The sequence below is a fragment of the Saimiri boliviensis genome, chromosome 8, assembly GCF_048565385.1.
Source record: "Saimiri boliviensis isolate mSaiBol1 chromosome 8, mSaiBol1.pri, whole genome shotgun sequence".
Taxonomy (NCBI): domain Eukaryota; kingdom Metazoa; phylum Chordata; class Mammalia; order Primates; family Cebidae; genus Saimiri; species Saimiri boliviensis.
The window spans coordinates 11,624,332-11,640,741 of record NC_133456.1 but is presented as its reverse complement, the minus strand read 5'-3'; the positions used below and the strand labels follow the sequence as shown (position 1 = coordinate 11,640,741).

The following is a 16,410-nucleotide window of genomic DNA, read 5'->3' as shown; positions in this document are numbered from 1 at the left end:
TGATCCACCCGCCTCGGCCTCCCAAAGTGCTAGGATTACAGGCTTGAGCCACCACGCCCAGCGACAATTTTCCTTCTAAGAAACAATACTGATATATCATAGTTAAAGAAGCAGGCTCAGCTTCTTTGTCCCTTTCACTATTTTCTTTTTTTTTTTTTTTTCTTTTTCTTTTTTTTTATTAGTAAGACTCAAGATCTGATGGTTGTATAGGTTTTCTTAAAATACTTCAAGTAAAATTTTTTAAAATTAAATCACTGGATAATGAAGTAAAGAAAACTGTATCAAAATCCTCTGCTATGACTTCTAACATAGGCTAGGAAAAGAAAAAACTAACTGTATCTGTATCCATCCATCCATCCATCTATTCATCTGTCTGCTAATGGCAGCAAATCTATACCCATATGGGTCTGCGGCAACCTCAGTTCTTGCCTCCTCAGAAGAAAGAATTTGACTGAGGGTCATAAGGCAGAAGGAAAGACCAAGGCAAATTTTAGAACAGGGGAGAAAGTTTATTTAAAAGCTTTAGAAACAGTAATGAAAGAAGGAAACTACACTTAAAAGAAGGCCAAGTGGGTGACCTGAAAGACAAGTGTACCAACGCATAGCCTTTCAACAGAGCACAGTTAAAACTGCCCTGGAAAAGGCAGATATGCAGGCTACTCTGTATAATAGAAACTTCAAGATGCTTCCTAATACTGTTCAAGGGTCTCCCTTTTTATTATCATTATTAATTAATTAATTTTATTTATTTGTTTGTTTTTGAGACAGAGTCTCACTCTTTTGCCTAGGCTGAAGCACAGTGGCATGATCTCTGCTCACTGCAACCTCCATCTCCCAGGTTCAAGCAATTCTCATGTCTCAGCCTCCCAAGTAGCTGGAATTACAGGCTTGTGTCACCAGGCCCAGCTAATTTTTGTATTTTTAGTAGAGATGGGTTTTCACCATATTGGCCAGGCTGGTCTTGAACTCCTGATCTCAAGTGATTTGCCCACCTCGGCCTTCCAAAGTGCTGGAATTACAGGTATGAGCCACTGTGCCTGGCCAGGTCTCTCTTTTTAAATGTATTTTCTTCTAGTTTTTTTTCTGTAAAGAGTAGAAATTTGCAATTATATAATCATTTAATATCTCAGTAATTTTCATAGCCTTCAAACTACAAGAGATGCCTTTTCCTTTTTTTTTTTTTTTTTTTTCTTTTTTTTTTTTTGAGACGGAGTTTCTCTCTTGTTACCCAGGCTGGAGTGCAATGGTGCGATCTCGGCTCACCACAACTTCCGCCTCCTGGGTTCAGGCAATTCTCCTGCCTCAGCCTCCCGAGTAGCTGGGATTACAGGCACGCGCCACCACGCCCAGCTAGTTTTTTGTATTTTTAGTAGAGACAGGGTTTCACCATGTTGACCAGGATGGTCTCAATCTCTTGACCTCGTGATCCACCCGCCTCGGCCTCCCAAAGTGCTGGGGTTACAGGCTTGAGCCACCGCGCCCGGCCAAGAGATGCCTTTTAATAAATTGGACGGTATGTCTTAACATCTGATGTATGGCATTGCAGTGATGGCTGTTTAATAAAGGTCCATCACCATCATCTTGGCTTATGCTGGCCAATTCCAGATACTTGCATGAATTCAAGACCAGTTATTATCAACATGAACCTGAACAAATGTGACTCTGCCTTTGATATTAAGTGTTTGTTTAATCATTTTTCAAAAATAGACAATCAGAAATTTGCTAGACTCAGAGATACAATATTTGATGTATAAAATGCAAATAAAATTAGTTTATTATCGTTTAAAAAAATAAAGGGGGCATCCAAGGGTTAAGTCTGTGATAGATTTCCAAGACATACAGGTCTGGTCACAAGAGTTTCTTGATGACTAGCTATGGTCTATCCCTTTGTAGCCCATGATCCCAACTCCAGCAGGGATACAGTTAATGACCTATTGGCTTTGTCTGCTCCCAGACTCCTGCCTGGATTGCCACAGATTTCTGCTTGATTGCAGGAATCGTTCCCTCACTATATACCTATCTGCTGTTAAAAAAAAAAAAGTTACAATAGCCATGATATTGTAGCAGCTGTAATATTATAGTTTAGTAAATGCTACTTACTAAATAATGGCTAATTTAACGGTAGCATGTCTTAAATGTAAAAGCCAGCCCTCATTTTTATCAGGAGCTGAAGCTTGAGAATTCTTTGGTTATTTGCCTGTTAAAATGAGTAGAACAAAAAGGATAAGGTACCTAACCTTGTATTCCCTATAAACCTTTTCTGACTCAAAGCTTTCATTCTTAGTCTTGGTGCTTCTGAGTGGCATTGGGTCTGTAGCTTTCTGCCTTAGAAAAAAAGAATGACTGCCGGGCGCGGTGGCTCAAGCCTGTAATCCCAGCACTTTGGGAGGCCGAGGCGGGTGGATTACGAGGTCAAGAGATCGAGACCATCCTGGTCAACATGGTGAAACCCCGTCTCTACTAAAAATACAAAAAATTAGCTGGGCGTGGTGGCGCGTGCCTGTAATCCCAGCTACTCAGGAGGCTGAGGCAGGAGAATTGCCTGAACCCAGGAGGCAGAGGTTGCGGTGAGCCGAGATCGTGCCATTGCACTCCAGCCTGGGTAACAAGAGCGAAACTCCGTCTCAAAAAAAAAAAAAAGAAAAAAAGAAAAAAAGAATGACTGGCATGGTGGCTCATACCTATAATCCTAGCCCTTTGAGAGGCTGAGACAGGAGTATCATTTGAGCCCAGGAGTTCAAGACCAGCCTGGGCATCATAGGGAGACCCCATGTCTGTATAAAATAAAAATATAAAAATTATCCAGACTTGGTGACATGCACCTGTCATCCCAGGTTGTCAGGAGGCTGAGGTGGAATGATTACTTGAGCTCAGGAGATTAAGGCTGTGGTGAGCTATGATCACACAAAACCAGTGCTCTCTAGCCTAAGTGACAGAGCAAGACCCTGTCTCAATAAAAGGAGTGTGGCGGGGGGGTAGTTACCTCCCTGAAATGTTAGTTGAACAGTGTGTATGCAGAAGTTCAGAAGCTCTGTATTTTATTAATTTTTTTAGGGCACTATTTCTGCAGAAATCAAGTCAGCAAGACTCTGAAAGTCTAAACAAGGATAGGATAGGCAAAGGGGCTAAAGCAGGTGTCCCCAAACTACGGCCCGCGGGCTGCATGCGGCCCCCTGAGGCCATTTATCCGGCCCCCCGCTGCACTTCAGAAAGGGGCACCTCTTTCGTTGGTGGTCAGTGAGAGGAGCACAGTATGTGGCGACCCTCCAACGGTCTGAGGGACAGTGAACTGGCCCCCTGTGTAAAAAGTTTGGGGACGCCTGGGTTAAAGACACCTTTCAAGGAAGCTAAAGTACTTGAGTGGGAGGTGATAAAGGGCCAGTAGATATAATGTGTCTTTTCATTTTTTTTCCTTTAAAAATTTTTTGTTTTAATAGTAATAGAGATAGATAGGGTCTCATTCCCTGAGCTGGTCTGGTCTCAAATTTCTGGGCTCAAACAGTTCTCCCACCTTGGCCTCCTAAAGTTCAGGGATTATAGACGTGAGCCATGTGTGGCCAATGTCTTTTTTTTTTTTTTTCTTTGAGACGGAGTTTTGCTTTTGTTTCCCAGGCTGGAGTGCAGTGGCACGAACTTGTCTCACTGCAACCTCCAAATCCCGGGTTCAGGTGATTCTCCTGCCTTGGCCTCCCGAGTAACTGGGATTACAATCACTTGTTGTCATGCCTGGATAATTTTTATATTTTTAGTTGAGATGGGGTTTCACCACGTCAGTCAGACAGGTCTCAAACTCCTGACCTTTGGTGATCCACCCACCTCAGCCTCCCAAAGTGCTGGGATTACAGGTGTGAACCACTGCACCTGGCCCCACTGTCTCTTTTGAATGGTAGATCCTGAAGAATAGCTGCTGGTTCTTTGGGGATTCCTGGGGAACACTGTGCACGCTTTGTGATGGGCTCAGCTTTGTGGCTTGTACAGTATCTTAGGTCTTGTGGGCCTTAGGCTGCTCTCTTGGCCATTCTCCATCACCTGTTCCCATTAAGTTTTTAAGAAAAAGAAAAGGTTTGAGTATATTCTTTGGTAAACAAAGCAGATTAAGAAGCTTAATGTTTTCCACATTGATTTAACAAACTCCCTATTTGTTTTCCTCTATAGTGATTCAGTTTAGAGACCTAGTCAATGAAGCATGCCTTGATGTTGAATTTAGAGTCTACTTTTTCCAGAAGAAAAGAGCTAGGGAGCTCCAACAGTAGTCAATCTCAAAATATAAAAGTGTTACAGAAATTATGTAAATCAGCTGCCCTTCACTCTACGTGGAGGTGGGGGATATCCCTAATTGCAATAGGAGAGAGCCTCTCTTTTATCTGAGACTAAAAACCCATGCCCTACATAGCTCATTATTTTAGGGTTAGTTGTCAGGAAAGAACAAACTGTATCTTGTTTCTGTATATATTCTACCTTGTGATTATTTTTATTTCATTGCTATGTTGTTGTTATCAACTGAGGAAAGAGGAAAAAAGAGGTTATAGAAGTCTGAATTCTGAGGGTAATTCTGAGAATTATCAGTAAAAGATGCTAAAATGTGATATTTTACTTCCACCAAGAATTAGGTCATATCTTTCTGTGGAAATAAATTATTTTTATTGATTGCTGATTGAAATGGAGTCTCATTCTTTTCACCCAGACTGGAGTACAATCAAGCAATCTCAGCTCACTGCAACCTCTGCCTCCCTGGTTCAAGTGATTCTCCTGCCTCACCCTCCTCAATAGCTGGGATTAGAGGCTCCCGTCACCATGCCTGGCTAATTTTTTTATTTTTAGTAGAGATGGGTTTCACCATGTTGGCCAGGCTGGTCTCAAACTCCTGACCTCAGGTGATCCACCTGTCTGGACCTCCCAAAGTGCTAGAATTACAGGCGTGAGCCACCATGCCTGACCTATGGAGATAAATTATTAACCAGAGAAATCTTGACTATGGTTTTTTATAAATGTTAGGTGAAACGTTGCTCTAAAAGATATAAAATTATAACAAGTTGAAAGTTTAAAAAATATTTGCATTTTAGTGGGTCAGGTTTTCAGTTGTTCTGAGTAATAGTTGGAGCTTATAGATTGTAAGAAGCAGTTTAGGGCTGGGCACAGTGGTTCGTGCCTGTAGTCCCACCTACTTGGGAGGCTGAGGTAGGAGGATCGCTGGAGCCCAGGAGTTCTGGGCTGTAGTGTGCCATGCCGATTGGGTGTCTACACTAAGTTTGGCATCAATATGGTCACCTCCCAGGAGCGGGGGACCTTTGGGTTGCCTAAGGAGGGGTGAACCGGCCCAGGTCGGAAACAGAGCAGGTCAGTACTCCCGTGTTGATCAGTATTTGATTGTGCTTGTGAATAGCCACTGCCCTCCAGCCTGGGCAACATAGCAAGACCCCATCTCTAAAAAAAAGAAAGAAGAAGGAATTTAGGGAGATTCTGTGATGAAGGAATTTGCTGAGTGCCCTGTCTGCCTCACAGTCTGTCTATGATGGAGTCTTCTCTTCTCACAAGAAGAGAAAAGATTTGAGGCTCTTTTGATTATTTACTTATTTGCCTATAAATTTTGCCTTTTTGTTTTTTCCACAAATGCAAATGTCATAGAACCTTATAATAGGCTTGTGGATCTCCTGGTGTAGGCACTGTTCTTTCTATGTTCATGGAATTACCTCCAAGACTACAGGTTCCTGATCTTCTTTCATCATGATAAGAGGCATTTTCTAGAACTGAAATCTTACTTTAAAATGCATGTAAGACCTGCAAGGAATATATTCTTAGCACCAGACACCTTTAAAATACTTAAGTTCTCATGTCAGGGTGTGGCTTGAAGTGTATGGTGTTTCCAAAACAGAGTTTTTTTTTTTGTTTTTTTTTAAGACAGGGTCACACTTTGTCACCCAGGCTGGAGTGCAGTGATGCAAGCTTGGCTCACTGCAGCCTCGACCTCCCAGGTTCAAGGAATCCTCCCACCTCAGCCCCCAGAGTAGCTGGGGATTACAGGTGCACGCCACCATGCCCAGCTAATTTTTCTATTTTTTGTAGAGGTGGGATTTCATCATGTTACCCAGACTGGTCTTGAACTCCTGAGCCCAAGCAATCCACCTGCTTGGCCTCCTAAAGTGCTGGGGTTACAGGCGTGAGCTACTGTGCCTGGCTGCTGAGTTCATCTTGAGACTCTGACTTCTTCCAGCTGTGATCCCAGTGAGTGGGGCTCTAGGGCTCAATGAAACAGTCAACTGTTTTGCTTCAGAGAGCACAAATAAGGTTTTGGCTTGTTGCTGGTTGTTGCTGGTGTCATATAGTCTAAAATGTCTGTTGTCAAGAACATTTTAGTAAAAGTTTTGGTTGTGCTTTCATCTGTCAAGAAAAGACAGGAAGTGGCAGCTGACAGGGCAGTGTCTTTATGCCCCTCAACCTTACATTGGACGCTGAAGTGGGATTTTGTTTTCAGTGGAGATCCCAGTGGGGTCTTATCTCCTGGATGCTCAAAGTGCAGCTCAGATCCTGTTGGGTAAGAATAGAGGACAGGGAGAAAGTCAGTAGGCAGAGCTGTAGTGTTGCCATTCTTTGTACTTGCTTTAGCCTCTGTGCTTTATTAGTCCCTTCATCTCCTTCTTCCGTCTTCTGTCTCATTTTGGTTTGGCCTTTGGGAATAGTAGGTTTTATAAAATATTTGAACTATAACATAGCCTCGTACCATAAAGAAAATGAGCCTGACTGCTTTACAAAGGATTTCTATAAAAAGTAATCTTTTTTTTTTTTTTTTTGAGATGGAGTTTCGCTCTTGTTAACCAGGCTGGAGTGCAGTGGTGCGATCTTGGCTCACCGCAACCTCCGCCTCCTGGGCTCAGGCAATTCTCCTGCCTCAGCCTCCTGAGTAGCTGGGATTACAGGCACGCGCCACCACGCCCAGCTAGTTTTTTGTATTTTTAGTAGAGACGGGGTTTCACTTTGTTCACCAGGATGGTCTCGATCTCTCGACCTCGTGATCCACCCGCCTCGGCCTCCCAAAGTGCTGGGATTACAGGCTTGAGCCACCGCGCCCGGCCTAAAAAGTAATCTTTTATACTAAGAGAAATGACACATCTGTTTTAAACCTGTTACTTTTGTTCCTTTGGCTTTGCTCTTTCTACAGGTTCATTTGACTGTCATGGTTCTTGAAACTCCTGGTAGCAGCCATTTACTAAGCCCTCTTTATCTTAGGCACAGCACCTAAAGCAGTTGTAGGTGTTTTAAGAACAGAGCGCCCATCTTAAGCAGGCCAGTTTAGGGGATTGGCAGTACTATGAAGAAACAAGGGCTTTGTGGCAGTCTCTCTAAAAACTCCCTATGAGTCCATTTCCTGTAAACTTCTTTAAACTCTACAGCAGGCGTCCCCAAACTTTTTACACAGGGGGCCAGTTCACTGTCCCTCAGACCGTTGGAGGGCCGCCACATACTGTGCTCCTCTCACTGACCACCAATGAAAGAGGTGCCCCTTCCTGAAGTGCGGCGGGGGGCCAGATAAATGGCCTTAGGGGGCCGCATGCGGCCCACAGGCCGTCGTCTGGGGACACCTGCTCTACAGTGTATATTTTTTCATCAGAAGCTACCTCTTTCAAGTGGGAAGTGTGATGAATTGACCGACTTTCTGGAATTTAAAAACAAAGACAATATGGTGAAAAGAAAACCTGACTTTTAGTACTGTATGTGTTGCTAATTAGCTCTGTATTCTTGGGCAGACTACTCCATGTATCCCAACTGTCCATATGCCCTCCTTGTGAGAATCTAATGAGATGACATTGTGAAGAATGCCTTTGTAGACTGTAAATTGCTTTGTGAATAAAGATACATTATCTCTGATAAACGGTACAGTTCTCAGCCACCAATAACCTGATAGCCCGATACTGTATTTAGAAGAAACACGAAACAGTGAAGAATGATTGCCAGTCTTTCTATGTGAGTTGTATTCACAAAGTTCATTAACTTTTTCCCTGCCTTTTGATCTTGTCTGTTTCTTTCTGTGCTATAATGGAAAGATCACACAGTAGTCATTTTCTCAATACAAAGTAAAGCTACAACTTAGCTTGCATTGAAGATCTTTAACAAAGATGCAAAGCAGCTGGCCAGAAATGTTTTTTTTCTTTCCATCTTCTGTTGTACCTCTCAGTACCTTAAGAATCCTTGAGGCTGGGCATGATGACTCATGCCTATAATATCAGCACTTTTGGAGGCCAAGGCCGGAGGATCACTTGAGCTTAGGAGTTTGAGACCAACCTAGGCAACATTGTGAGACTCCCATCTCTACAAAAATTTTAAAAATTAGCCAGGTATGGTGGCATGCACCTGTGGTCTCAGCTACTCAGGGAGGCTAAGGCAGAAGGATTGCTTGAGCCTGGGAAGTCAAGGCTGCAGAGTCATGATTGAACCACTGTTCTCTAGACTGGCAACCTGGGCAACAAGAAGAGAGACCCTATCTAAAAAAAAAAAAAAGAAAAGAAAATCCTTGAGGATTGGTTATAAGCCAACAAAGTGGGAGCATATGGTAGAGTCTCAACACTCTGACCCTAGTCCGTCTCATAGGCAGTCAGAAAATGAGATCATGAAGTCTCTAAAAGCAGCTGATGAAAAAGGAAATGGGAATGTAAATGTTCCATCAGCAGCCCTCCAGACCCAGAATTTGCTCCTCTGTAGTGTCTTTAGGTGGAGAATAAGGACTTGCTTTGCCATTCTGGAGCGCAAATATCTGGTTATTTGCAGCTTCACAGTAAGACCTCTTGAAATGTACTTAGTGATACCTGTGTGTCACTTTGCCAAGTGATGGCTGGAGAGGATTTTAGCAGGTTTTAGTCTCATTTAAGCTAATCTAACACTGCTGAGAAAGGAAGAGATGTCTTTGGTTTTACTTTCAAATATATACCTCTTAGCTGGGTGCAGTGGCTCATGCCTGTAATTCCAGCAATTTAGGAGGCCGAGACAGGCGGGTCACTTGAGGCCAGCAGTTTGAGACCAGCCTGGCCAATATGGCGAAACCCCATCTCTACTAAAAATACAAAAATTAGCCAGCATGGTGGAGCACACCTGTAATCCCAGGTACTTGGGAGGCAGAGACAGAATTGCTTGAACTGAGGAGGCGGAGGTTGCAGTGAGCCAAGATCATGCCACTGCACTATGCACTGTAGCCTGGGTGCAGAATAAGACCCTGTCTCTAAAAAGAGAGATTTATAGATCTCTCTTTCTCTCTCTCTGTCTCTCTCTACACACACCCACACACACCTCTTTTTTTTTTTTTTTTTTTAATTTAAGCGACAAGAGTCTCGTTCTGTTGCCCAGGCTGAAGTGCAGTGGCACAATCTTGGCTCACTGCAATCTCTGCCTCCTGGGTTCTAGCAATTCTCCTGCCTCAGCCTCCTGAGTAGCTGGGACTACAGGTGCATGCTGCTATGCCTGGCTGATTTTTTGTATTTTAGATGAGACAGGGGTTTTTTTTTTTTTTTTTTTTTTTTTTTGAGACGGAGTTTCGCTCTTGTTACCCAGGCTGGAGTGCAATGGCGCGATCTCGGCTCACCGCAACCTCTGCCTCCTGGGTTCAGGCAATTCTCCTGCCTCAGCCTCCTAAGTAGCTGGAATTACAGGCATGCACCACCATGCCCAGCTAGTTTTTTGTATTTTTAGTAGAGACGGGGTTTCACCATGTTGACCAGGATGGTCTCGATCTTTCGACCTCGTGATCCACCCGCCTCGGCCTCCCAAAGTGCTGGGATTACAGGCTTGAGCCACCGCGCCCGGCCGAGACAGGGGTTTTACTGTGTTGCCCAAGCTGGATCGAACTCCTGAGCTCAGGCAGTCCACCCACCTCAGCCTCCCTAAGTGCTAGGATTATAGGCATGAGCCACTGTGCCTGGCCTATGTGGTACCTCTTCAGCAGCCAGACCTAGTTCATCAGCCACAAGGCCTTCATGATACCTTTGCTTGAGAAGCTTAAAAACTCAATAAATCAAATGATGAATTAAAATTCTCATGTATGAAAATACTCTAATAGATAATAGATTAAGAATGGACATCCACTGAAGGTGATTGCATCATCCTACCCATTCATTAATCTAACTCCCTACAGGTTACTTTCCTGGGAGTTACTGACAAGTCTCTGTTTTGTGAAATACAGAGAAAGGCAGCAATGGGGAGGGGTGCAGTGTATGTATGTATATCATACCTATGCTTGGTATATATGGGTTGCCTGCATATGATTGCAGCTGGGGAATCAAATCACAAATTGTTCTCAGACAGGTTTGTCCTATGACTACCTATTCTTATTAAATAATTAGCTATATTGACGATTTTTGGTTTTGAAAAAATAGTAATATTTTTAAGAGAGAAAAAAATTGGCTACCCTTCAACAGTGATGTTAGAACCATTTCACATTCTTTAGCTTATATCTAACCATGTGCAGGTTGAGAAAAGGGTTTGCCTGAGTCATAGATGATTCTGTGAGAATAAGAAATCATTGCCTTTGTAACACATGACATAAAAGTAATCTCCAAGTTGACATGCTGATGGGGACTCCTGGCAAGGGGAGTTCCCTACCCTCAACAAAAGGTCATTCACAGCTACTGGAACATTTTTGTTGTCTGTGGAGTATAAGGTGCCTTAGAAATACCTGAATCCATTAATGACTCCCAAGTGATTAAATCAGAATTTGCAGGTGACTGAGATTGACAGTAGTGCCTTTTTCTGGTGGCTGCTGTTCACTGTTCAAATGACAACCCACATGTTTTATGGATTGGGTATATAAATGTATGCTCTAACAGCAGTTATCTCCCTCCAGAGCCACTATGTACCAAGCACCAGGTCCCCCAGGGATAGTTGGCTCTATTCAGTATTTCATTCATTCAACAAGAGCTTACTAAGCTCCTTTTTGGTACCAGATACTCTTTGGTGCTGATAGTAAATAAAAGGCCAGCAAGATTAAGCAAACTCTAAGATCTGGACCAGGAATTTGACAACAGAAAGTACTGTTGTAGATAGTTTCTGGTGTGTAGTGACCATTCTCTATGAAAGCTTTGTCTTTCAGGAGATTAAAATGGGTGGTGAAATACTTCTACCTAGCAAGCAAGCAGTGTGAAATGAGTGACTATTTGACTGCCACCTGCTGATGCTGGTCTTTTTTAGTGCCTAGGGCTTATAATGATCAACGTTTCTTGAGCCCTCACTATATTCTCTGCTAAGCTCTTTACATGTATAAATTTACTTAATCTTCACAAGCACCCCAAGAAGTAGATACTGTTGTCCCTACTTTACAGATGAGGAAATGGAAGCACAAAATTAAGCATCTTGCTGAAGGTCATGGAGTAGAGGCAAGATTCAAATTTAGGGAACTCAGCCCAGAATCCATGCTCTTAAAGATGTCATATACTGTCTCTGGGCTTAGAAGGGGTTCATCTTAGGCCGGGCGTGGTGGCTCACATCTATAATCCCAGCACTTTGGGAGGCTGAAGCAGGCGGTTCACAAGGTCAGGACTTCGAGACCAGCCTGGCCAACATAGTGAAACCCCATCTCTACGAAAAACACAAAAATTAACCGGGCATGGTGGCACACGCCTGTAGCCCCAGCTCGGAAGGCTGAGGCAGGAAAATCACTTGAACCTGGGAGGCAGTGGTTGTGGTGAGCTGAGATAGCACTACCGCACTCCAGCCTGGGCAACAGAGCAAGATTCTGGAAAATAATAATAATAATAATAATAATAATAATAATAAAGAAGAAGGGATTCATCTTGACTGACCTCCTGAATTGGTAGAGCTTGATAGAGTGGTCCTTCCTGGATCCTTCCCTGCCTACAGAGCCTGTCTTTTTTCTGATTGGTCCCTAAGGCTGAACTGCCTGTCCCTAATAGTGAGCAGAAGCTGGTGAATGAAACAGGAGATCCCTCAGACAAAAAAAAAAAAAAAGGAGAGAGAGAGAAATGAAACGAGATCCCTTCTCTACAGCCCAGCTGTGCCCTTGACCACCTGGGTGACCCCACCTCTCTGAGCATATATCCTCATCTGTAAAGTGGAGATAAGGTTACTTCATCGGATCATTTAGAGGATTAAATAAGATAATGTACTTAGTGGTTTCTGGCTCTGAGTACGTGCTTAATAAATACTAGCAATTTTTATTATCATTGTCCTTAGCCTTGAAAACAAGCCAGGAAATAATTTCTCAGAGACCAGATGCTAAGTAAGACCTAGGTAGACAGGCAGTTTTCCCTTGGTTTTGACAAGACAATAATTTTATCCTATGTATTTCTCTTGACTTTTTTGATGTGAAAAGCAGAGAGGTAAAGCATTATTTGACAGATGTATGGATTCAAGCAAGAAACTGAGGTCCAATTGCAAAGAAATGGCTTGTATAACTCAGAGCCCTGTCTGAGGAGACACAGAGGACCCTAGAGGGCGGAGAATGAACACAGCGCAGGGGCTAGTTCCAGAGTCGCATTCTCGGTTAGTTCACTTTCAAGTGTGGGTGAGGGTCCCTTGTCAGTAGGCAGATTTTTTTTTCCCCTGCATCAACACATTATTTGCTGGCTAGTGTTTATTAAACGAAACTTTAATGTGAAATAGAATTTATGATTTGTCCAAAATGGAGAGAGAAGGGAGCTTTTTAACAGGCTTGTTGATCCCCTTTTCCCACCCGTTCCTGTGCCAGACTTTCCCAAAGGCTTACTTGCCAATGGTTGCTTCTCAGATTGCAGGGCTAGCTCACTCTGTAAGCTCCAAGCCAGAGTGTTACTGTCACCACCGCTGTTGCTCCCACCAGCCATTCAGTTTCCTGCTCTAAGGATGTAACTTTGCTGTGAAGCTTTCACCTTCCTCCTTTCTTCCTGTCTTCTGTGTTGTATGTCTTTGTCCTGGTGCTTTTGCCATACAGCCAGTGTTTCAAAGGAAATTTTCGGCACCAAAGTTATAGCCCTTACTACCTTTCCAAGGAGATGTGAGTTAGCCATGGAAAAGAAGAGGGCTCCTCTGCCTCTGTGCAGAAGGAAGAGTTTGCTTCTTGATAATGTGCTAGCTCCTGAGCTAAGTGGGGGACTTGCTGGGACTCAAGAGAGTGCGTCTGAACTCTGGACAAGTAGACTGGGCATAGCCTGCCCAAGAACAGCACCCTAACCTACAAGAACCAAGGCCGAAGACTGATTACACCTTCTCGCACTCCCCTTCCCTTGCACTCCCTTAAGCTTGCTCTGCAACACTGCCCCAGGTCTGTGGCTTAAAACAGCCATTTCCTTTCGCCAATGAATACGCTTACTCTTTATAAAAATGTTTCAGCTTGGGGATTGGAAAGGCTCTCTGTGCCTTTCCGTCTCTTATCTATTTCTTCAAGGGTTGATGTTGATGGTTTCTGTCTTTGTCTTTACAGGGAACTCTAATGATCCAAGACAAAGAAGTTACCCTCGAGTATGTACCAAGCCTGGATTTTTGGTACTGCAAACGAGTAAGTACCAAGAATTCCTTTCTTTAGAAGTAAGCATCTGGGCCGGGCGCGGTGGCTCAAGCCTGTAATCCCAGCACTTTGGGAGGCCGAGGCGGGTGGATCACGAGGTTGAGAGATCGAGACCAACCTGGTCAACATGGTGAAACCCCGTCTCTACTAAAAATACAAAAAATTAGCTGGGCATGGTGGTGCGTGCCTATAATCCCAGCTACTCAGGAGGCTGAGGCAGGAGAATTACCTGAACCCAGGAGGCGGAGGTTGCGGTTAGCCGAGATGGTGCCATTGTACTCCAGCCTGGGTAACAAGAGCGAAACTCCGTCTCAAAAAAAAAAAAAAGAAAAAAAAAAAGAAAGAAGTAAGCATCTGGAATAACAGCTCTTCCATATCTCTAGGAAGGTTGCCTGCTAACATGCATTCCCAAGGACAAAGCTCTTCTTCCTCAGCTCACTTCAGTTAAACAGTAAGAGGTCAAGGCAAGGTCATTCATAATTTCTCCTTCCCAGCTGCTACATCTGACCATAGAGGGTTCTGGACCTGCAATTGGAGGCACTTTCTCAAGGACATGTGCCATGGTTTCTGTCAGTTATAAAAATAACAGTTCCTTGACATGTACTGTTTTCTCATCTCTCCTGAGGGTGGTCATAAAGGAATTCTTGTTTGGAAAAGTGGGTTTGGAGAGACTAGTTCTGTGGGAGTTGTACATTTTTTGAATATTTTTTCTATCTCCATGGATTTGCCTGTTCTGGATATTTCATATAAATGAAATCAAAATATGAAACCTTTTATGTTGGCCTTTGACCTAGCATGTTTTCAGAGTCCACGTATGCTGTAGTATTTATCAGTACCTCGTTTCTTTTTATGGCTAAATAATATAGATATATCACATTTTGTTCATTCATTAGTTGATGGACATTGGGGTTTTATCTGCCTCTTGACTTTGGTGAATAGTAGAACCTTTGTGTGCTAGTTTTTGTTTGAACAGCTGTTTTCAATTATTTGGGGGTATGTGTCCAGGAGTGGAATTGCTGGGTTATATGGTACTCTTATATTTAACTCTTTGAGGAACCACCAAATTGTTTTCCTTTTATTATTATTATTAGCAAACTTTTTCATAGACCACAGCTGTACTATTTTATATTCCTATCATCAATATGTAAGGGCTTCTTTCTCCACCTCCTTGCCAACATTTATTATTTTCCCTTTTTTTGATAATAGCCATCTTAGTGGGTATGGAAAATATCTCATTGTGGTTTTGATTTGCATTTCCCTAATGACTTTGAGGATCTTTTCATGTGTTTATTGGCCATTTGTATATCTCTTTTTGAGAAATGTTTAACCAAGTGCTTTACCCTTTGGAAGTGGTTTCTGTGTCTTTTTTTTTTTTTTTTTTTGAGACTGAGTTTCGCTCTTGTTACCCAGGCTGGAGTGCAATGGCGCGATCTTGGCTCACCGCAACCTCCGCCTCCTGGGTTCAAGCAATTCTCCTGCCTCCGCCTCCCTAGTAGCTGGGACTACAGGCGTGCGCCACCATGCCCAGCTAATTTTTGTATTCTTAGTAGAGACGGGGTTTCACCATGTTGACCAGGATGGTCTCGATCTCTTGACCTCGTGATCCACCCGCCTCGGCCTCCCAAAGTGCTGGGATTACAGGCATGAGCCACCGCGCCTGGCCTCTGTGTCTTTTCGTTGAGTTGTAAAAGTACTTTATATTTTCTGGATATTCATCCCTTATCAGATATGCAATTTGTAAATATTTTCTATGTGTTATCTTTCACTTTCTTGAGAGTATCCTTTTTTTAAAAAAGAGAGAGAGAGTGTGTGTGTTAAGGTCAGCCAGGTGTGGCTTGTGACTATAATCCCAACACTTTGGAAAGCAGAGGTGGGCAGATCACTTGAGCCCAGGAGTTTGAGACCAACATGGCAAAACCCATCTCTGGTGGTGCATGCCTGTAGTCCCTGCTACTCAGGAGGCTGAGGTGGGAGGATCACCTGAGTCCAGGAGGTCGAGGCAGCAGTGACCCATGATAGTGCCACTGTGCTTCATTACTACAGCCTGGGTAACAGAGCAAGACCTTGTCTCCAAAAAAAAAAAAAAATTTTTTTTAAGTTTATTATGTACCTATTAAGTAATTAAAACAAATGTTAATGGTGGTATTATAATACCCAAAAAATGGAAATAACCAAAATGTCCATTAGCTGATGACTGGATGAACAAAATTGGCATATTCATACAATGAAATGGTTTTTGACAGTGAAAAGGAATGCAGTACTGAATCATGTTACAACCCAGATGAACCTTGAAACTACTATGCCAGACACAAAAGAGCATACATTGCACAATTCCATGTCCCTAAGGGTAAGAATGGGAGGTGACTTCACTAGATTTCCTTTGGGGTGATGAAAATGTTTCAAAATTAGATTGTGGTGATGGTTGCACTATACATTTACTAAAAATCATTGACTTCTACATGTAAAATAGGTAAGTTTTATGGGTTTTGTTTTTTTTTTAAGACAGAGTCTTGATTTGTCACCCAGGCTGGAGTGCAGTGGCACAGTCTTGGCTCATTACAACCTCCATCTCCACCTCCTCCTCCACCTCCCGGGTTCAAGCAATTCTCATGTCTCAGCCTCCTGAGTAGCTGGGACTACAGGCACATGCCACCACACCTGGCTAATTTTTGTATTTTTAATAGTGATGGGGTTTCTCCATGTCAGCCAGATTGGTGTTGAACTCCTGGCTTCAAATGATCCAACCGCCTTGGCCTCCCAAAGTGCTAGGATCACAAGCATGCGCCATCATGCCAGGCCTGTTTTATGGTATTTAAATTATACCTACTAAGGTTAGGATCCTAATTGTGCCACTCACTAGCTGAAGTGTCACACACTTCATTCATTCACATGTAGATATTCAGTTGTCCCAGCACCATTTGTTGAAGAGA

At 43.1% G+C, this 16,410-nt stretch overlaps 1 protein-coding gene across 7 annotated transcripts in view; it reads left to right on the top strand.

Annotated features, from left to right (window-relative positions):
* The window catches only part of RBM6 (RNA binding motif protein 6), a 144,733-nt gene that overhangs the window by 99,238 nt on the left and 29,085 nt on the right, over nucleotides 1-16,410 (top strand). For all 7 annotated transcript variants that reach the window (XM_074403820.1, XM_074403819.1, XM_074403818.1 and 4 more), the window contains one exon: nucleotides 13,397-13,471. In XM_074403820.1, the coding sequence (XP_074259921.1) occupies nucleotides 13,406-13,471 (66 nt within the window). In that variant the 5' untranslated portion in view covers nucleotides 13,397-13,405. The remainder of the gene's footprint in view (nucleotides 1-13,396; nucleotides 13,472-16,410) is intronic.